The 22,284-nt window shown below is 36.2% G+C and overlaps 1 protein-coding gene across 1 annotated transcript in view; it reads right to left on the reverse strand.

Moving 5' to 3' along the window:
- AASDHPPT (aminoadipate-semialdehyde dehydrogenase-phosphopantetheinyl transferase) overlaps positions 1 to 22,284 on the reverse strand; it is a 31,793-nt gene that overhangs the window by 4,390 nt on the left and 5,119 nt on the right. The window contains exons 3-5 of the mRNA XM_062567276.1: positions 10,026 to 10,147; positions 9,416 to 9,574; positions 2,192 to 2,269 (exon numbers count right to left, since the gene is read on the reverse strand). Coding sequence (XP_062423260.1) covers positions 2,192 to 2,269; positions 9,416 to 9,574; positions 10,026 to 10,147 — 359 coding nt within the window. The remainder of the gene's footprint in view (positions 1 to 2,191; positions 2,270 to 9,415; positions 9,575 to 10,025; positions 10,148 to 22,284) is intronic.

Genomic DNA, 22,284 nt, shown 5'->3' on the forward strand with positions numbered 1-22,284 from the left:
TAACTGCATAGCAAAACTCTGGAAGTTGTCCAAATATAGATTGAAAGCAAAAATTAATTGAACTGCCTGTCCCTTTATATCCTCACACAAGGGCATGAGACATTCCTGTTCATCTGGCATTTCAGAAATGAGCCAAAGCTGCAGAAAGTGTCTGAAGCCATGGAATTGACATCATGTATGCATACCAAATATGCACTAAGCCTCTGAGATAAGCAAGTTTACAGTTATCAAATCTGGTTTGAACTTGAGTAGACAGTTGCCTGAAGACAATCGTGCTCTAAATTCATCAGTTCTGGTGAAGTTTAGCAACTGATAGACTAAATATGTTTTATAGCAAGCAAATAGGGTAAGGAATTGTTATAAACTTATTGTTATCTTTTGCTGAGACCTGCCTCAGATCAGATAAGAGTCTAGATCTAGGTAAGAGTACAAATAAATGCTCCTTCTGCTCAAGCCAATAGCAATCATTAGTGGACATTTTGTTAAGATTCCTAACACTGTGGAGAATTTAAATCATACTTTATAGAAGATTGGGCTTCCTGTAAATTACAAGTACTTGCTATCAGATTCAGAGGAAAGTTCTGTGAAAATACATTCTGCAAACAGAGCAGAGAGGGAAGAGACAAGCGTTGACAACCTGAGTAAGAGTGTAATGTCTACACATTCAATCTTTTTAAAGTAAGATAAAGAAAACTTTTCTCTCTCAACTTATCTAGTAATAGGCAGAATCCTTTTTATGGTTCTCACATAGAGCACCTTACTGTTAGATGGAGTCCTGAAAAGGCACATGGTAAAAGCAGGTGAACTTTTACTTCATTTCATATTTATATTCCTATCAAAACACCAACCTGTCTCATCTAAAATGGCCTTTTTCCAGTGAATCAAGTTAATTAAATTTAAATTCATCACAGATTTGGGCCAGTGGATGAGTACACCTATGAGACACTTCTTGACTAAAAGGCTTATGTAGCCCCACCATAACAATCCTATTCTTCCTATGATGATTAAAGTACATGATGGTACAGTGATTTTGAAAGCCAATACCTAAACGCCTGTTTTTTTCTAAGCTATTTAGGTAGTTGCCTTCAGAGGTAGTGGCCTTCTTTTCAGCTCAGACTGACATTTATCAGAATTCCAGCAAGAAGATGACACACAGCCCCACTGGGAACTTAGTTATGTCTTGTCAAACAGAACACACATTTTCTTAAAAAAATGTTTGAACACTGATTTGTCAGAGTAAACCCTCAAAAGTAGTTTGATTTTTTTTTAATTTAACCAATACTAGCCACTAACCAACACTTGTCTTCTCTGAAAACTATAGATGTGTAAATGACCACTCACAGCCTTGTATCCATTCAGATTTGGCTCTTTTTCCCCTAGATCCTAACGGAGCCCTTGCAGCTGAATAACAGAAAACAAACTCACTTGTTTTCTTGTGAGTAACTAATGTCACTGACAAATCTGGCAGTTTTTCACACTTTCTTTGCTAACTGTCTGTCATTTGGCTATGACTTGCCAATTTGCCTCAAATTTGACTTCTATTGCTATTTTCATGACTCAAGTCTTTGTTAAATAACACAGAAACTCCTGGAAAGCTTTTAAGTAGCATTGTTGCTTCAGTCAATAAAGAGACTACATGGAATGAAGAACAGAGAATGAACAATACTGCTGTTGCTCTTGTCTGTTGGTTGTTATTGCTTGTCTCCAGGGTTGATCTTGTCATAATGACTTTTGAGAGATGGATCTGCTCTGAGATTCACGCATTGACAATCCTCCACTAAAATCAACATGATGAAGTGGCATACCAGTTTAGAGTCCAGACTGGTTGACTCTCTTCATTTCCCTCTCAAAACTGTCTTTCCCATGTGAGTATTAGCAGGCCGTGATAAAAATCACTTAATCTTCTCTTGAATAAACACACTGAACACATGCATTCTAGATATGACATCTAGAATGTCATATCTGTTATTGTCCTCTGAAACCATCTCATTTAAAGACCTTTTCTGAAACAGGCACAGTAGAATTAGAGCTAACAGTTCACTAACAGACTGATTAATACTGTGCTCCAGATAATCTCTTATCCTTGCCCCTATATCCAAGATAACACACAGTTTCAGCTACAGCATCAGACTGCAAGCTTATGTCCAAGTGATTAGTTACTAAGACCTGCAAAAGTTTCATAACTCCTTACATAGGAATGCTTCTGTCCATGTATCTCCTGTTTCCCAAGAGCCACTGCAACATGATGATTGTCATCTAATCGGGTCTCCTAGTAAAGATGAAAAATAGCAATGTAAATGTATTTTCTTTGTTTCCAGCAAAGACATGGTTAGAATGCGGTTCAGAACAAAAAAAATGCACTTTAAAATAATCGCATTAACATAGGTATCAGCAGATTCACTGGAGAGATCAAGGATGCACACACAGGAACAAGTAATCAGGACTGAGCTGGTTACTGTACGTCACCATCATCCCACTGAATTGTAGACATTATATGCAAGTTTATCACCTTAGCTTTCCTTTACCAATCACTCCTAAGTCACAAGCCACACAACCTATTTGAGCTCTTTTCAGAGTAGATTAATTGTGAACTTCTGATGGAAGGTTTTCTAAAGAGTAAGTATAAACTTAAACCAATGACCCTCTCACTCGCAGCTTCAGACATCATGTAAGATCACAACTTCAGATTTCTGATGCAGCAGTCTGAGCATCTCTCTGTGTGAATATGGAGCAGTTTTCAGCAAATATATACTTAATAACTAAGTTTAAAAGTGTCTGACACTTCTTGTGCCTCCCATAAAGACTAAGTAAGATTAAGTAATTAATTTCAGAAGGAATTGATTTTATGTACTATTTAAAGTCAAATCATAATTGTCAATTTTAGTTTTTTAATAAAAAGAAAAATGTTTTCCTTATTTCCTTATCCAAAAATGTTCATATTATTTCCTTGGGAACTTTTGAAATCAAGAATAGCTAGAACTTTAACTAGAAAAATGAAGCATTCAGATGTCACCAAATCTGAAAATAAATATTTAGATACTAGATATATGAGCTACTAGTCTGGATTCTCTTCTGAGAGAACACCTCCAATTTTCACTTGGGAAATACCCTGACCACACTACATTACTATACAAAGAAATACAATGTACTCTCATTTCCTCTAAAAAGAGTGGTAAATAATAATAATGATAAAAATAAAATAATAATAATAAAAAACCCTAGGTAACATATCTAAAAAAAAAAAATAAATCTGCATTAGACATCTCTACAGTTCATTCACCATACAGGATTTTCAAAGACTTTAGTTGCAAAGATGCTATTTTTGTGAATCCCAACAGCCCAATGCCAGGTGCCCACTCAGTGCAGCCCAGCCAAGACGGCAGCTACTCTGGGTCCATAGATCAGGACAACCATAAGTTTGGGGAAGATGCGAGTGGTAAAGATGCGAGTGTCTTGGCAGATATGTGCTGGGGTGGAATTGGAAGTGTCTTTTTACTTTGATCTCTTCAGTATCTAAATCATACTTATTTGACAGATTTAGCAGTGATCTTTGTCTCCCTCATCTTCCCCAAGCTAAACCAATATATGGGAGTTTATGTTGTTTTACCTTTCTTCAAAGTGCTAGAAATAAAATGACTATTTCCATTCTGTCTATATTGGGAGAAATATTTCATACACATGAGAAAAACAAACCTAAAGTTTTTCATATGTATTTCATATGACTACAGGAGCTACATATGTGCTGAAAAGAAGTCAGACAGAAGGACTTTAAATTCAAACTGAATGAAAGCTAATAATTTGTACACATCACATGCATTTCTATAGCTTCCTAAAAAATAAAAAAAGTTTTTTCTAAAAAAATTAGCTATTTGACGAACCATTGCTAAACGATTTATGTAGTTCTAGAGTGGCAGATTGTGTTTGTCTGTACTGTCAAATAACTAGATATAGTTTTTATCATTCCATTTTCCTCCCTTCTTTCACTTTTTACATGTCCTAGATGTGAAAGACCAATGATATTAAAATACACGTCACAGTACATTCAGCACTGGCCTACTTTTGTAGTTGGAAATCTGAAAAACTACTGTGTTAGAGTTTTAAACTAAATGCACGTAAATTTATGCTTGTGAAATTTACACAGACAAGATGTAATGCATACATGTAACGCAACTGGCTGATAAACATAGTACAGCAACATATAAGAGTTTTTAAGTTATCTAATAAAATCATTTTGTCAGCTCAAAGTTGCATTTAACAGGAGGTGACTCTTTGGATAACCAGGATTGTTTCCCTGCCACAGAGACCCCATCCAATAGATAGTTAATGAATAAAGTTCCATTTCATTTGCTTTACGAATTCCCAGTGCGTCAGAGGTCACAAAACAACTCTCAGCATCTTACGATAAAGAAACTATGCCCTTCATTTTACCTGCAATGCTTCAGAGAAAGATAAAGCGCCCCAAAATGTGGGAGGAGGAGAAGAGCCTTCCTGGCCTCTGCTTCTGGCCAGCAATACCTTAGGATATGGTGTTCACACTAAATAAATCATAAGCCTCAGAAACTCAGCTTGCTTCCATATTCATCTAGAGATATTGGTACAATAGATAATAAATTAAAAATCATACTTATATGTAAATAGATGATTATGCAAAAGGAGGAGGACAACCACACAGGAATCCCTCTGAGGTACAGGACGTTAAAATTATTTTTTAAAAAGATTCCTCTCTATAAAACAGAAAGAAAGGAAAAAAAATTGTTTTTTTTTTTTTTTTGTTTCTGAGCAGAACCACAATGTCACATGAACTGCTCCACCTACAGGCATTACAGACCTGTAACAACCTCATCTGAAAGGCACAGAAGAATATGATTAGATTCAAATCATTCTGGACTTACTCTGCAGGAGGCTTAAAAAAACTCCCATACTTTCCCAGTCAGCAAAACCGCTTTCTTAGTTTTTGAAACAAAAGTTTTGATTTCTATTTATTTCTGACAACACAACAAACTTCACTTACTGAGGGGTGAGATACACTTTGCATCCCAGTAACAATTACTAAATATGTTCCAAATTGACCCAGAGAATTCCACTTTGAAACACATATTCTGGAAGTAGTGTGTTTGTGTACAGACAACCCAAGCAAACATTACTCTGAAAAAAGTGCCGAACAATTATTTGCATAGCAGCAGTGATGTCAACTTGATTCTCAAACACTGAGTGAAGTTTAGAATAAACAAGACTGCTGGCTTTATAACCTGGTTGTATCAAAACTGACGTAGGCACCAAAACACATGACAGCAAAACAGATCTCTCTGGATAGCAAACCGGTATCAAGATACCGGCCATAATAATCACAGTATTTGCCAAAATCAATAGGTGTAAGTCATCATTTAACAAATTTTAAAACAGAAATCTTTTTCTTTTCCCATAGTAGCCATAAAATCCTAGAGTGCAGAGCTGTTGTGAGGTACAAGCATTTACTAACATGAGTTGGATACACCAAGTAATGATTGCTCCCATTCTACCCTGAAGATAATAGCAATCAAATACGATTTGTTTTTATGAACAACTCTATTGCCAAGACATGCACTCAACTACCCGCAGCATCTGACTGCGCCATGAAGCTTAAGAAACCTCTCTCTACATGCACACACAGCACACCACCTTCAAACAAGCCCCGCAGTCCTCCTCACTGGTGAGAGCAGAGAGAGACCTCTACTACAGTACGATCTAACAGTCAAACTTTGTTGACTTCGTATAATCCTTCTATCTTCAACACAAACTATAACAAAATACATCATCACATAAAATTTCTCCATCATAACTGGAAAGGTTCTATTGAAATAGTCTACTGATAAGTAACCTAAAATATTCTACCCAGACTAGAATCCTCAGAAAATTACATGCATCTTATCGGTATTTTTTTTTCCCCAATTTGGAATTAGAATATTAAGAGCCGTATAGTTCATGTTATATTAATGTTCATTTTCACATTTGGCATATAATAAAACACACTAAGCCTGAGCTGCATAAACTGGATTTTATAATAGAAACAATTAATAAAAGTGTCATGCTTTCAAACACAGGCTTATTTGGTCAGTTTTTTTCATAGGGATGCACCTTACTCTTAAAATCTCTGTTCAAATCTGTATCATTAAAAAGAATTAAGAAAAATTTTCTAAGACATTTCTACATGCTGACTAATAACCTGGTAAAAATAAAGCAAGATAAAGTCTTCAATTTTCAGCTAGTTTAATAAAGAATACTAGATGTTTTATCCAAACTGTGCCCTGTGCCTTAAGCCATCATGGCTACTACTGTTTTTGATGTACAGCAATTTGATATGATTCACTATACAAAGCCTATTTTACAGTTGTTACAAGATCTGATTTATTCCTATATAAATATTATATAGAAGAAAGAAAATAGAAGGATCAATTCATAAAGACTGGCTTGAAATCTGAAAACAGATGCTTAAACACAAGTGCACTTTTCACATTCACAGTCATTGTTTTGTCCCCCCCCCCCCCCCAATTGGTATTGAACACAAATTTTGATATTTCAATAGTTGTCAAATGGAATGATCATCTGGAAGCCTACTTTAATATAAAGCTCTATGACTAAGAGGTTCTAGGTATAGAGACTAGGTATGACTAGAAGGAGAACCAAAGGAAGTTCTGCAGTTTGTCTTAACAAATTATGGGTGATATCTCAAAAATAGTTATTATTGCACAATGAATTTTATTACTGAGGCAAATCAGACATTCACTTAGTATGAAATGAAATAAGCAGCAAGTCAAGTTTATTCACAGAAAATTCCACCTCCAATATAAGCAAGCTTCATTCTCATTGCGAACAATTTCAGTCTGTTCAGGGTCAACATTCACTTGCGTTAATTCACTAGTATTTCTCCTGACTTTTTCGGCAGGATGAGGTGGTAAATCTCTTTCTAGCCTTTATGCTATTAAGTTCTTTTTAATCACCTTACTCAGTATTCTCAGAAGGATATTTCAGAATATTTTCTGGAATCTAAATGGATTAAGAAAAAAATTACTTCTCTCCTGTTGTTTTGATAAATCACGCTCTCTTTAAAAGAGAGAGTTTTTTTTCCAAACTATGAGGTAATTGGATTTTAATGAGCTTTTCTCCCTCTTTGATCATCTCCTATCACAAAGGTATAAACAAATCTAAAAAAAAAAAGCCTGCCAGGCTATGACATTTTTCATTTGATAAAAAAAGTTCACTCAAGTGAACTCAGCAAAGCAAGAAACATAAGGAGAATATTGTATCAGTAATGTGCAGGTGATTCTCAATGATTTCTCCCTAGTGACTCTCCCATATTTCTCAAAATTATTGTTTTCAGTTAACAAGTCATTTCAAGAGTTTGCCATGTGCAAATAATTAGGAATGTTTCCTCTAATCAAAGAAAAACATAACTTCTGTATGTAAGAAAATGGGGCATAAAATTAAAAACAAACTGGAGAGAAAGAGGAAGTATTTTGCGTGTGTGTGTGTGTGTGTGTGTGTGCGCGCGCATATGCATATACATATGCACACACACTTGTGTGTGTGTGTGTGTAAGAAGGAGATGAAGCAACATTTAATTTTAGGTTGGAGATGGATAATTGAAAAGTTAATTAAAATTAAATTGAAAAAATAATTAACGCCAATATTTTAATTAATTTATACCCAACTGAGCTAGTATTTAAATGAAACTTCATAACAAATCCTTTCTCTGAAATACTGTAATCTGTCTGTTTGTAAGGGTGTGCTGTTGGGAAGTAGGGGTTGAGCATGGGAGAGGAGACATTGCTCAGACAAAAATTAAATTAAGCTTCTAGGAGCAATTACTAAGTAATAAGGAAAAATCAAATAATTATAAAGCATTTAAATAATATAGGAAACTATTTGCATCATCATCTTCAGGCTATTTTAGTCAACCTACCACAGACGTGATTTTGAAGACTGAAATTAGGCATTCCAGTAGTCAATTAAGAGAAGTAACTGCCTCCTTGACAATGATATAGTATTAATGTGGAAGACATTCTGTTACAAGACATGTCACAATCTTTTCTAAGATTTTTTTTCACCAGTCTGTTAATCTAATTAATGAATTTCATGACATGCTTAGTTCCCAGAGAGTATGGCAATATAAGCAAGAGAGCTGATTCAGTACGAGAAAACTTTTAAAATAATACTAATCCAAATGTGATTAGAGATGTCCAAAGCAATAAACTGTGAAGAGGTCAACTTATGCCATAAATTAAGTGTTACTGGTACATGCACTCTTGCTTACTCCACGCATACCATACATATACTTTCTATACCATGAACAGGCATAAACCAGAAATCTGTCATTAAAACAAACTCTACCAGAACAGTTGTTTACAACATTGTACGTTTTCAAAATATAAACATTTCAATTTTAAATGGAAGCTGACTATACTTACTGGAAAGTGCACTTAACTGTTCTGTGAAGTAGAACTGCAAGGTACATACACTTTGAATTGCAAGTCTGCTGCACAAAATTAAGGCAGACAGAGATAGACACAAAGTGGAACAAAGACAGCTTTACAAGCAATTTTAAAATCAAAATGTCTCTTGTCTTTCTTCCTTGAAGTGGTTAACCAGAAGTTTCTCTGGGGGGTACGAACAGCCCTCTTTTTTTTCAGCTTGGTTTCTTAGAATAATTAAATAATACATGATCACAATTATCTATTAGTTCTCTCTCTCCATTCCTTTTAAATTGCATAAGAATCCGTTATCATTTTCTTGTTGAAGGATATATGTTTGATCCTTAAGTCTCAACAAGTATAGATGGGTGGGTGAGTAGGTGTGTACAACCAGATAGAAGATTGAGCACATATTAGTGTTCCAGTTAAGCAAAAGCAAGATTTTTGTATCCATCCATTCTCACAGATAGCAGCCAATCAGTATACTGTAAGGACGCTTCTTGTCCCTACTAGCAGGTAGAAACAACAATAGAAATTGAAGACACTTCCTTCATTTCAAACCTTTAACATAAACCCTAACTGATGGAACTGATTAATCATTAGCCCCATTCTAGACCATCTGATGAAGAACTTTAAAATCTCAGACACCATTCAGAAGTCAGCCCTGAAACTGCTTCAGTGAATTTCCCTAGGATGAATTTTACCGAGTTCAAAACATAGATATTCCAAGAAAAGAAATAGTAAAAATTCATTATAATGAAGGTACTCTAGGGTTTTTTTTGTGATCAAGTGTCAAGAATATCTTAAAATGCTACAAATTTATATTCTGTTTTAATTTATGCCTTTTCTATAGGTTAACAGAATAAAGGTGTAAAGCTGCAGTAAAAAATGAAACGTGCAATGCAACTATAAGATTAAGATTGAGAGTAGTCATTACCGTTAAAAAGTTTAGCTTAAAAATTTCTTACTTCAAAAGTCCATTCTTCTTCCTCTCCATCCAGCAGCATTTTTGTCTCCTGATATACCTTCCCTATTTCCAGTTGCAGTGGGGATACATTAAATTCAATTCTTTGCAAGTTGAAGCCAATTCCAACTCCAATAGCTTTTAAGAAGCTCTCCTTTAGGGCCTGTAAGAGAGAGATATTTTAGTCATACTGACTGTTTCTTATCTAACCGATCTACAAGCTTTACTTCTGAGCAGTGACTGTAGGCCAAATAAATTTAAGACTTACATCTCTGTAAATGTGAGGGTAAGCTGATATAATTATCAAGAGGAAAAAGTATCAGCATTGCTAATACCTGACTCATTGTGTTATAACGAGCACGCAACTGGAATTACTAAGTGTCACATACAGTTATCAACCTTCTTGCTTTGTTCTGCTATGCATTTAAAACTAGTCATAAATCCTTCTAGAAACTTCAGCTGTAGTATGGTCAATTTCAAGATATTCTTACATTATAGAAACAATCTCCACTTGACCAGATAACTATAAATGTATACAATTTTACTATCATGAAAATAACAATATATCAAAGCATCATTAGCAAGTTGCAGTTTAACAGAAAATAATGTATTACCCAGTGCCGATGAAACATATCCAGCTGCATCCATTCATTATTCATAGACCTGATTACGCTCCATTCTGTCTCAGTAAACTGTCGCTTCATAATGCGAAAGAAATTTGGTATTGAGCTACTACCTATAAATTAGAAGAATATATTTACAAAAATTTTAATGGCATAATAATAATAAGTGAATGAATTACTCATGTTATTTCTCAAAGAAATAACTCACTTGCAAGAAAAAAGATTATGAACCAGCTCTGTTCTAAAATACAACCTTACACTATATAGCTTTAAAGCAGTGAGTAGATGCTGATGACAGTTCAGGACAAAGTAAGTATTTAAAAACCATTCCTACAGTAGAAGTACATTACAAAGAAAAAATGTAAAAATGAAAGTCAAAGATATTCCATATTTTCAGAATCTAAAAAGACAGTATTTAACCAGTGCTAACTTTATGATCACAGTCAGCTATAAAAAGTAACTTATACAGTCTTCTGCATTTGACTGGTTGATCTAATAACATTTTATAGAACAGCATGCTGCCTGTCAGAATTCATCAAGCTATTCTGCCTCCTGCCTTTGAGTGCTGGGGATCTGAAAGAAAAGATTTTAAGCACATGTAGCAATACAATCTTCCAAATTTATTATGTGCATAGTAAATCTTTTAACTTATTCCACAAGGAAAAGGCAGGGAAGGAGATGCCTATGATCACATAAATAAAAATATTCAGAAACTGCCCCCCCCCCCAATCCTTAGGTTAAATTTAAACCTTACCTAAGAATAAGTACAGTAGTATATTTCTGCAGCAGTTCTTCAGGGGCAATACCACTTTGCACTACCAATCTCAATTTACTTTGCAGAAGACGCAATAAAGACTAGTTATACTGATCAATGGTATTTCTACAACACACTGGAAGCTATGGACCTCATTACACACTTAACTTACCACCTACAGCCTGTATCATTGATCAGCATACCATGCAATCTGTCCCATACAGCTTACAGCTAGTAAACAGACAATGACGGGGATGATCAAACAGACTGCTTTCTTAGTGGGGATGATCAAAGTCTGGTTAGAAACAATTCTATATACTGAGAGAAATTTTGATAGTTTGCGCAGTGTTCTCATTAAAATAATAGCAGCCACATTCAATCCAAAATATATTATCTCCTTCCAATTCTACAACGTTTCAACTCATCACTACATTCTTGCTTCATCAAGATAGTGACCGTTTCTGGTTCTGCCAGTGGTTCTGAGAGACCAGGGCAAGTCATTCTCTTTCTCCGAATTTGTGTCCCCTATCTTAGACCAGGGATAAGGTTACCAACTCTTCTTTATAAAGTGGTTTTCTTCTACAGGTATCAAAGTGCTATTTAAACAAAAAAAGGCACTGGTAGCAGTAATAATGGATCTGAATGAATTAAGGTCATACTAAAGCACATATCCAGATTTTCTGACTTTTTTTTTCCTTTCCAGATCATATTACAAAACGCAATCTGACATACTGTACACATCATGGCAGTGACATCTCTGTAATGCTTTCAATTTCAGTTATAAATCACAGTGAAGAAAAAGTCTCAAGACAGAAATTGTGCTGACAGTTGCAGCAATCAGGCAATGGAATGATTCAGAACTATCAGGACTGAACCGATTTTCCTTTCAGGAGAAAATTATCATATCAGAAAAGAAAACCAATTGTAATGTCAAGAATGTTTTGATGGATGACCTAGGTAGGACCTAGGACATCTACTTAAATACTCCAACTTCCTTAAAACAACGGAAAAAGCACCCCAGCATTGTTCAACTTGGAAGGAAGATTATTGTCTTTTATCCTGCTGAGTTCGTAGCCTATTTTACGATTAAGTAATTGTAATAACTTCTGCTCCTAACACTCCACTGAAAGTCACTTTTTGCTCTCAAATATTTAAAGGGGTCATAGGGAAACAGCCTTCCCACATAATTCAAATTACAGGCCTAGAAACCTAACCTTGAAACATTCAAGAACTTCTTGGTGTGCCCTTCCTGCTCAGAGTCCTAACTGCTCTCAGGGACTTCTCCTGTTATTTTCTTTCAATAATCCATGGCTCTTCACACCATAAGAGAAGACTTCCACCACCTAGTGGCTTGAAATGGCTTGCCTTGTCAGAGTCCCTCCTCCAACCAAACCTTATCTCACTATGTAAGAGCAGTGCACACTTATTTGGTATACACTTAGTATATCAAATAGTTAAAACACATGCACCACAACCTTTTCACTCCTTACCCTCTTGGCTCCTAGCTTTCTGCACCTCTCCAGTTACCCTTCCCTGATATGCTTCTTAACACTCATTTTCAAGTTTCCACACTACTTTCTTCTCCCTTGTATCTGTTTACTACTTCCTTACTCCGAAAAGCTCAGGAAACACTTCCCCAGCAACTGTTCTCCCTCCCAGTTTCCCTCTTAAAATTGCTCAGTTGTTTCCCTCTCAGGAATGGATCAGAAGACAGGAGTCAGGACTATTATTCTCAACAAATTACTAGTAGTACCATAGCCTCCTCAGTCCCTCAGTGTCTTCATATTTGTTTGATTATCACAGAGGTAGAATCATTGAATCACAGAAACGTTTAGGTTAGAAGGGTCCCCTGAAGATCATCTGCTCCACCCTCCTGTTGAAAATAAGGTCTTACATTAGGTTATCATAGAATTAATAAGGTTGGAAAGGACCTCTGGAGATCATCTAGTCCAACCTACCTGCTCAGCAGGGTCACCTACAGCATGGTAGACAGGGCTGCATCCAGGTGGGCCTTGAAGATCTCCAGAGAAGGAGACTCCACAACCTCTCTGGGCAACCTGCTCCAGTGCTCCGTCACTCTCACAGGGAAGAAATCCTCCATCACGTTCAGGCAGAACTTCCTGTGCTTCAATTTCTGCCCACTGCCTCTTGTCCTGTCACATGGGACAACCTCCCTCGACCTGCTGGCAACAGTCTTCCTAATGCACCCCAGGAGACCATTGGCTTTCTTGGCCACAAGGGCACACTGCGGGCTCATGGTCAACTTGTCATCCACCAGCACTCCCAGGCCCTTCTCTGCACAGCTGCTCTCCAGAACGTCAGCCTCCACCTTGTACTGGTGCCTGGGGTTATTTTTCCCTAGGTGCAGGACCCTGCACTTGCCCTTGTTGAACCTCAGGAGGTTCCTCTCTGCCCAGCTCTCCAGCCTGTCCAGGTCTCTCTGAATGGCAGCAGAGCCCTCAGCTGTGTCAGACACTCCTCCCAGCTTGGGATCATCAGCAAACTTTCTGAGGAGGCACTCTGTCCCCCTCATCCAAGTCATTGATGAACAGGATGGGACCCAGGACTGAGCCCTGGGGGACACCACTAGCCACAGACCTCCAGCTGGACTCCACACCACTGATGATGACCCTCTGAGCTCTGCCTTTCAGCCAGTTCTCAATCCACCTCACTGTCCACTTGTCTAACTCAAAGGTTATCTTTGGACTTGTTTATTTCTAGTGAGGGAGATTCCACCACTCCTCTGGGCAATCTATTCCCATGTTCAATATTTTTCACCATGAAAAAGTGTTTCTTTTATCCAGACAGAATTTCCCCTGAGGTAGCTTGTCCCTGATGCCTTTGCTGTCACTGTGCACTTTTGGGAAGACAGTCACATCACCTTCACCTGTCACCTACAGCTGCCTCCTAGCTACTGGAAGACTGTGATTAGATTCTAAACTACCTTGGAAGGTAGTGATCTTCCACTAAAGCACCTTCAGTTGTCTCATATAAACTGGGGGATAGGGATACCAAAACTAGAAACAGTAGAAGGTTGGGGGTTTATTTATTTTAGATACCACCTTTTTTTGCTTTTATTCTTAGATAAAAAGCTCCAAACACACTCACCTCCATGATTTACAAAAGCTCCTTCCCAAAGAATGAGAACAATTCCCATATAGTAATTATTGAGTTAATTTTAAGTTTACATTTCTAAATTAACTCCCACTTGTCAAACCTGTTTCAGAAATAAACTTACTTTTTAACAGTTATACAAATACTTGGACTTTTCAACTATTTTCAGTTACTAATAATTATTAATGCAACTAGATAAACACACTGCTAGAAAGAATGAACTGCAATATATCTACTTCATTATAAAGCAATCTATGCATTTAAATTAACCCTGATTATTTTAAAACAAATTATTAATTTTAATAAAATATATGCAGCAAAAATGCTTTTGCCTTATAAGTATAATGTAATTTTATCCTAAAAAGCAGTAAAGGAAATTAAAGGATTTTAGAAGAGTGTCTAGAAAAAAGAAAAGTTAGGTTTGGTTTCATATATGCTGTAAGAAACCATATATTGTAGAAGGTAAGAAGAACAATCAATTCAAGATTAACTTATTAAAAGTTATCTTCTTCCTTAAACTGGGCACCATCTTAATTTAAATATAGAAATTCTCTCTGTTAAGATTAGCTTTCTGCCTTTGAGAATAAAAATAAGTCTTACTCTTGAGAACACTGCAGTTCATAATAACCCAAATGCTGGCTTACAAAGTAATTAAATTGCATCATTAAAAAAAAGCTTTAGTTATTCCTGTATGCATATTTTAGAACTAACAGTTATTTTTGATATTTGATTATATACAGTCTCATCCCTAGAGATGATCATTAGAGAAATATCAAAAGATAAGCTACTGCAAGCTACTGGTTACTCACCTTGGAGTGAGGTTCTTCACTGAACAACTAACTTCCTATCCTGTTGGTAACTAAAACCTAACTATCTTCCCTTCTCGTGTTCTTTTTTAATCTTTTTTCTTCCTTCCTCTCTTTCTTCTTCTCTCCGAGAAGTCTACAAAAAGTGCTGGACATACCTGCTAATCTCAAAGCCTACTCTGTAAATTTTAAGTGAAGTAAACAAAACACTGGCCCCAGTATTTTGATTATCTTTGTGAACTTGCAGTATTTTCTACACAGAAACTACAAAGACCAAGTAACAGAATCAGAAAGAAACTGGGAACACAAGCTAGAAGTTTGGTAACACCTTCCTTGAGGAAATAAAAGCATGACAAAGTAGCACTTACATGAGTTATTGCAGAGACATAAGAAATTATTCCAGAAGTATCTTTAAAAGTTTCAGAGGATCTGCCCTCACATACGGTTATAAAAAGACTAGCATGAAAAGTATTTAACATAAAAATCACGTAACATGAAACAAACATTCTCATTAACATGTCAGATTTTGGCTGTGACAATCTTTACCTTTTGACTTTTGGTAACTAAGTAAAATGTGACTTCAGTATCTGTTCTTCACCATGCTGTGATTTCTTCTCCCCTATAAGATGATACCAATGCTCTGAAAGTAATCTGGCTGCAGTGTGTACGTGTACACACACACACAGTTATGCAGATAAAATTCTGATTAAATAAATGCTTTTAAATCCTTAATGTATACAAACTAAAACTGAAGTATTTTTCTTAGAGCAGATTCTAAGAAAATTCTCTCAAGAAAAGATCTATGAACTGGAATAGCACAATACAGAAAGACTGACGGTAAATTTTAAAAATAGATCTTCTGAAGGAAGAAATGTTTTAACTGTAATGCACACTTACAATAAAAATAATTTCAGGATTTTTGTCCTTTTGGATTCAATCAATAATGATAAGGCCAGGTTCTCATTCAGACTTAATCTACCTACACTACTGTTCCTTATTTAACTCAGAAGTATAGGAAAAAAAAAGATTTCTTTAGGATACGCCTATGTAAGGTGTAGAAAACTGTATGTCTGATCTGGTTGTATTTCTAAACATCCACATGGTAACAAACTCCAGAGCAGAAGCCACACAGCTGGATTTACACAGCAATAGGCTCTATCTAATATAATTTAACACTGCCTTCCCATGGTTCAGGATTAAAAAAAAAAAAAAAAAAAAAAAAAAAAAAAAAAGGTAAATTTTGAGCAGCAATATTTGTTGAAGATACCACTACGAGGAAAAACTCCACAAAATGCTCAAAACTATTTTTCAAATATTTCTTTTTGCAAACCAGATCTACAGCTGCTCAAAAATCACAATTTAGATTCTGATCCAAATAAATCCAGTGCACTTAATCTTGCCTGAGTGGACGAGTGCAACTTTTTTCCTATACATACTATGTGTTTCAGAAAAGATATTTATGTATGTAAATCATTTATTTAAACTAGTGAGCATCAGGAAATTGCGTGATATTTATCCGATTGTTTAGGCATTTAACTAGGTGAGGAATCATCACTGAAACAGGATAAAATCCATTTTGTGATTTTAGGCATAAGTAAGAGAGATGAGATACATTTTCATACGAGATTTGAAAAACAAATGGGATTAGAAGCAGAGAAAAAACAGGAAGCTTGCTCCATAGATGGCTAATGATTAATGGGAAAAGATGTTTACCCAACCATCTACTAAAACTCCATGAAAGATGAGACACTCAACTTTTGCCATTTTCTCTCAGAGAAAAAAAGTAATGGTGATAGGAATAGACCTGTGAAAATGCTGGATAAGGTTTCTTAAAGAAGCAAAAAAAAAATATATGAGAAAAATGCTGATTTAGATTCTATGGGAATTCAGAGAGCAGATTTCAGCAGATACAAAACTGAGCCTGTGGTACAAAAATTACTAAAATGGCACTAGAGTAGGAGGAGGAAGGATGAGATTTTAGAACTAAAAATAAAACCAAAATTACCTGAGTCAAGAGGAATGATGAAAATGAGATAAAACTGTAATTAGATGAATTTCAGAGTGAGAAAACTCTAATAAGTTACAGGAAAAGTTCTATCAAAAAATCTAACAATTTAAACTTAAAAACTATTTCCAAGGGTAGGTATAAATACTTCCGACTCATTGTTGCCACTTAATTTCCTAACTTACAACATGCTGCCCAAACATTCGTATGACTTATTACGATAAATTTTGAAATAAAGTAAACTTTAGTTTTCTTTGTAACATTCAATCAGAGTAATATTCCCCTCTCTCACTTCACAAGAAAAATCACATGATTTTCTTTTTTTGTCAGATGAAGATTAACATTTAAAAGTAACCTCTTACTCTCTACATGAATTTCATCACAAATCTGTATCTTGCTTGAAAAATGATGGAACAGACAACCTAATGGAGAAATGCTAAAATAATGCAAAAAATAAAGTTTGTAATCTACAATAACTTTTATCTGAAATATATCTGAAGATTTTCCCCAAATTACTCAAGCAGAACTAAGAACTAAGTGCAAGAACAAAATTCTTTCATAACTTTCCCAGTTATGTCAGCCAGTCAACCCCCCCAACAAATAACTAAGAATTCCACAGTATGTACATTAAAGTACAATTCAAAAGCACAGTACTAAGAAAATTAAACCCATTATTTGAAAGAGAACATCAGGAGAAAGAAACATGAAAGGGGAAGAAGAAGAAGAAAAAAAAAAAAAAAAAGATTTAAAGCCAAGCAGGCAAAAATGAGATAACGAGATCTGAGGACAGTTACAAATAACTTGCTTCTCAGTAAGTTCGAAAGGCAGTTCAGCTGTGCAGTACTACTAGAGCCACTGAAGAGTCTCAATTGTTAACAGACAAGGATAACATCAGCTGGAATACGAAAGAATGTTTTGGCTTGATACTCACATGAGAGGCTAGAGGTTTTATCCTTGAGAATAGGATATATATTCATAGTTTCTTCTTTAACCTACAGGTAGTGAAGTCTCCCCTCTGTGACTACATAATAATGCAGATTTGAATCCAGAGTAATTCACAGAGGAAACTAAATGAAAAATTAGCACAGCTATAAAAATAACTAGCTTCATTTATATATGCGTGTATGTGTGCCCACGCGCGCGCACACACACACACTCTCTGGTTATAAAATTTAAAGCATATTAAATCCTTAAAAATATAACTTGTAAGTAATTTTTCAAAGTCTATGATATATTTCCACTTTTTAAGTATCTAATACAAAAATTAAGTTTCCTTACTAAATTAGAAGTATATGATACCTTGGAAACTCCAGGAAGAGTGAAGAAAATAAAATAGTGAATGATACTAGAAAAAACAAAATCTGTATTAAAGTGTGTGTATATACACATATATAGGAATATACTTTAAAAAATACTATCTATTTATATGTAGAGATAAAATAATATTTATTTCCCATCTATGGCATCTGGTATTTATTTTAGTAATAGTTTATAAGACTAGGCGAAAAATCTGCTTTGCATTTTCCCTGAAGAACAGCAGAAATCCAGGCCAGCTATAAAAGACTGATTTTAAAAAGCTGTAGGAGAGAATTAAAGACAAAATACATGCTTTATTCTCTAGTCCTATTTGATAAAATACTTTAGAATAGTAGATAAACGCAGGGTAGTATTTTTTCATTCTTCTACCTGATTAAAAAAAAAAAAGCCCAGCAAACAGTATTTATCATAGAATCATAGAATCAGTAAGGTTGGAAGGGACCTCTGGAGACCATCTAGTCCAACCTCCCTGCTCAGCAGGGGCACCTACAGCATGGTAGACAGGGTTGCATCCAGGTGGGCCTTGAATAGCTCCTGAGAAGGAGACTCCACAACCTCTCTGGGCAACCTGTTCCAGTGCTCCGTCACTCTCACAGGGAAGAAATTTCCCCCCACGGTCAGGTGGAACTTCCTGTGCTTCAATTTCTGCCCATTGCCTCTTGTCCTGTCACATGGGACAACTGAAAAGAGTTTGTCCCCGTCCCCTTGACAACCTCCCTTCAGGTACTTGTACACATTGATAAGATCCCCCCCCCCCAGTCTTCTCTTCCCCAGGCTGAAGAGGCCCAGCTCTCGCAGCCGTTCCTCACAGGGCAGGTGCTCCAGCCCTCTGGTCATCTTTGTAGCCCTGCACTGGACTCTCTGCAGTAGCTCCATGTCTCTCTTGTAGTGGGGAGCCCAAAACTGGACACAGTACTCCAGAGGAGGCCTCCCCAGGGCTGAGTAGAGGGGCAGGATCACCTCCCTCCACCTGCTGGCAACACTCTTCCCAATGCACCCCAGGAGACCATTGGCCTTCTTGGCCACAAGGGCCCATTGCTGGCTCATGGTCAATCTGCCATCCACCAGCACTCCCAGGTCCTTCTCTGCAGAGCTGCTCTCCACAAGGTCAGCCCCCAGCTTGTACTGGTGCCTGGGGTTATTTTTCCCTAGGTGCAGCACTCTGCACTTGCCCTTGTTGAACCTCAGGAGGTTCCTCTCCGCCCAGCTCTCCAGCCTCTCCAGGTCTCTCTGAAGGGCAGCACAGCCCTCAGGTGTGTCAGACACTCCTCCCAGCTTGGGATCATCAACAAACTTACTGAGGAGGCACTCTATGCCCTCATCTAAGTCATTGATGAAGAAGTTGAACAGAATGGGATCCAGGACTGAGCCCTGGGGGATGCCACTAGCCACAGGCCTCCAAATAGACTCCATGCCACTGATGACGACCCTCTGAGCTCTGCCCTTCAGCCAGTTCTCAATCCACCAATAAAATATATTTATAGGAAAATAAAAGATAACCAGATTTAACAACTATATAAATTATGATGCTATCAAGAGGGAAGAATACTATCCACAGAACTGAGAGAGAAATCCTTGGACTGTCCTTTTATGTTTATACTACAAGAACTACCAGGTCAACCATAAATTAGTTTAGGTATTACCATGTACACTTAAGAAGGCAGCAAGTAATATTTGAGTCTCACTTTGCCTGGAGTTATTAAAACAGTGATATAGTTCCTCCAAATATTGAGAAAATTATGACTGACTTGACTTAATTCAGTTCACAGTCTTCAAATTATCAGGTTTTGGTTCAGATTTAAGCTAACTAGGTTATATCAGGGTCTATATCCAAACTAGGAAAGATGGTGGCTAAAAGCTACTATTGTCAGCTCACTGATCATCTAATCCCTGAAGAAAAAAAAAGAGGACAGGAAAAAACAAAAACTAAAAAAAAAAAACAAAAAAACAACAACAACAAAAAAAAAACAGTGATAGAACTTAGTATCTTAACTACCTTCAACTACATGAAAGGAATAATCAGTTATCAAAAACATCTAATCAACATACATTAATTCACTTTCAGAGGGCAAGTGGGCCCAATGACAACGTGAAACGTACTGGCTAGCAAAATGAGCGACTGAAGAATGAAGAGGTCAACACCCTTAATAATATGAAATAAAACCTACCTATAAATCCTGTAAAATAATCCACTGTACAGGAGAAATGCCTTATGAGTCATTAAGGGCCAGTAATCCTTTTTGTGTCAGACATAACCCACATCACATTTTGTATTTCTAAATGAAAACAATGAAAATCAATACAGGAAAAATATTCCTCCTGCAACAGATGCTCAAGTCCTAGTTGTTCATTCAAACAAACTAATCCTTTTACAGATATTTAGAAACTGACAACATAAGATAAATAACTAGCCAGATAAATGACAAATTTGGAAGAACTAGATAGAAAGTTAGCAAAGCATGGCTTTAAAATCTATTAACTCGTACAGTATTAGTGTGTTTTGGAAACTGGATTTGCATTCTTTGACTCCTCCACTTCCTGCATTATCCTGCAATCCTCCCAGAGAGATGTACGTTAAACGTCCATTCTTGTCTTGTAGCTACTGAGGATATGTTTTATCTTATATACCTCAGCAAAACAGCATTAACTTTAGAAGAGGTTAGATCCTTAAGTTGCCTCCTTTGAATCACTCAACATTTCCCAGAATGTAAAAAGGGAGGGGGGGGGGAAATCAATAAAAGGACTGACATAAATCAATAATGTTTAATTTTTCTCTGTATCAACTGTTAAATCCTTACAATATTAGAGAAACTGCAACGTTTCAACAGTAACACTCAAGTCAAACAGCAGCAATCAATCTTTAAGCAAGCTGACCTGATAGCCAATGTTAAACAGAAGTAAGGAATCCTAAAGGATTAAGTAGTTCTAACTCCAAAACAACACTGGAGCAATAGCAATTTTGACCTAGATGTTACCCAGCTGAAAAACTAAAGGAAAGTCATAAGCTATTAACTTGATACGATGTCACATCTGATTCCTCATAAACTTGCAGACAGGTAGTATATTGTCTGCAACAGGTATAAGTTTGTCATTAGTTCTTAACACACACAATTTAAAAATGCTAAGTTGTCTAAAATTTCAGTTGCAGTCAAACATACTTCTACATGTTCTTTCTATGCCAAATATCTATCTCCAATATATACTTGCTGAAGTGTTTACTGACATAATCATACCTGGGTGTAAATGCACAGCAGTAGTTTGTTTTTAAGTAGAGAAAATACAAATAGTCAAAACACAGAGGTCTTCTTCCACCAAATGAACCAGGAACTCAACATTGTTTTCATAAAATTTATGACTAAAAAGTAACAGCACACAAAAAAAAGTAATAATAAAACACAAAACTCTTAACTTGTCTACATAAGTGGTTGTACCTTTTACTTGCTTAAGCTTTCTCCAAATGCTTGTACAACCACAACTCACAGAGCTCCATGTAGCCATAGTATTTCAACAAAAAGGTAAACTATCTCATGAAAACTGCATTTTAATCAATTTTCCATTGGAAAAAAAGGCATTAAACACTTAAAGAAATCCCTTTTTTTTTTTTTTTTTTTTTTTTACTCCAGAACACTGACCACTCTGCTGCCTTTCAAAACCTGCAAAGTTACTATAAATACTATAAACATCATACTAAAAACAAGTAATTCCCCCTCTCCCAAGTAATTTTTCGTTACTGGTCAGGACACAACTACAGATTAAAAAAACCACCAAATATCCTGAGATTTCTTTAAGGAGGGTATCACTTGCAATCACATTTTCCAGCATTACACTACAGTAGAACTACTATGCAACCAGAATGTCTTAAATGTTTTATTTTATCTGATGGCATAGTGTACTACAGGGCCCTTCTATATATGCAGAAAGAAAATACAAGCTGAACACTTTGCCAATTATATCTGGCTTAAAAATGAGCATTTTAAAGAAAAGTTACCACTTAACAGCATCTCCTGTCCCCAGGAATCAGCCAAGCAAGATCTAACACATCTTAGAAAAACCCTGCCTGAGAATTACCATCTAATGCCCAAACTGGATCACCTCCTAATCTTCAATAAATAGAAATGAAATCAAGACTCACACTATACAATATATAGAGTGCTGCTGTGACACAGAAATTCCACAAAGATGGGGATGACGTCAAGTTTTCTATTTCCATTGAATCAGATATACTGGTAAACAGCATCATTTCAAAGTTACCTC

The sequence above is a fragment of the Rhea pennata genome, chromosome 1 (genome assembly GCF_028389875.1).
Source record: "Rhea pennata isolate bPtePen1 chromosome 1, bPtePen1.pri, whole genome shotgun sequence".
Taxonomy (NCBI): Eukaryota; Metazoa; Chordata; class Aves; order Rheiformes; family Rheidae; genus Rhea; species Rhea pennata.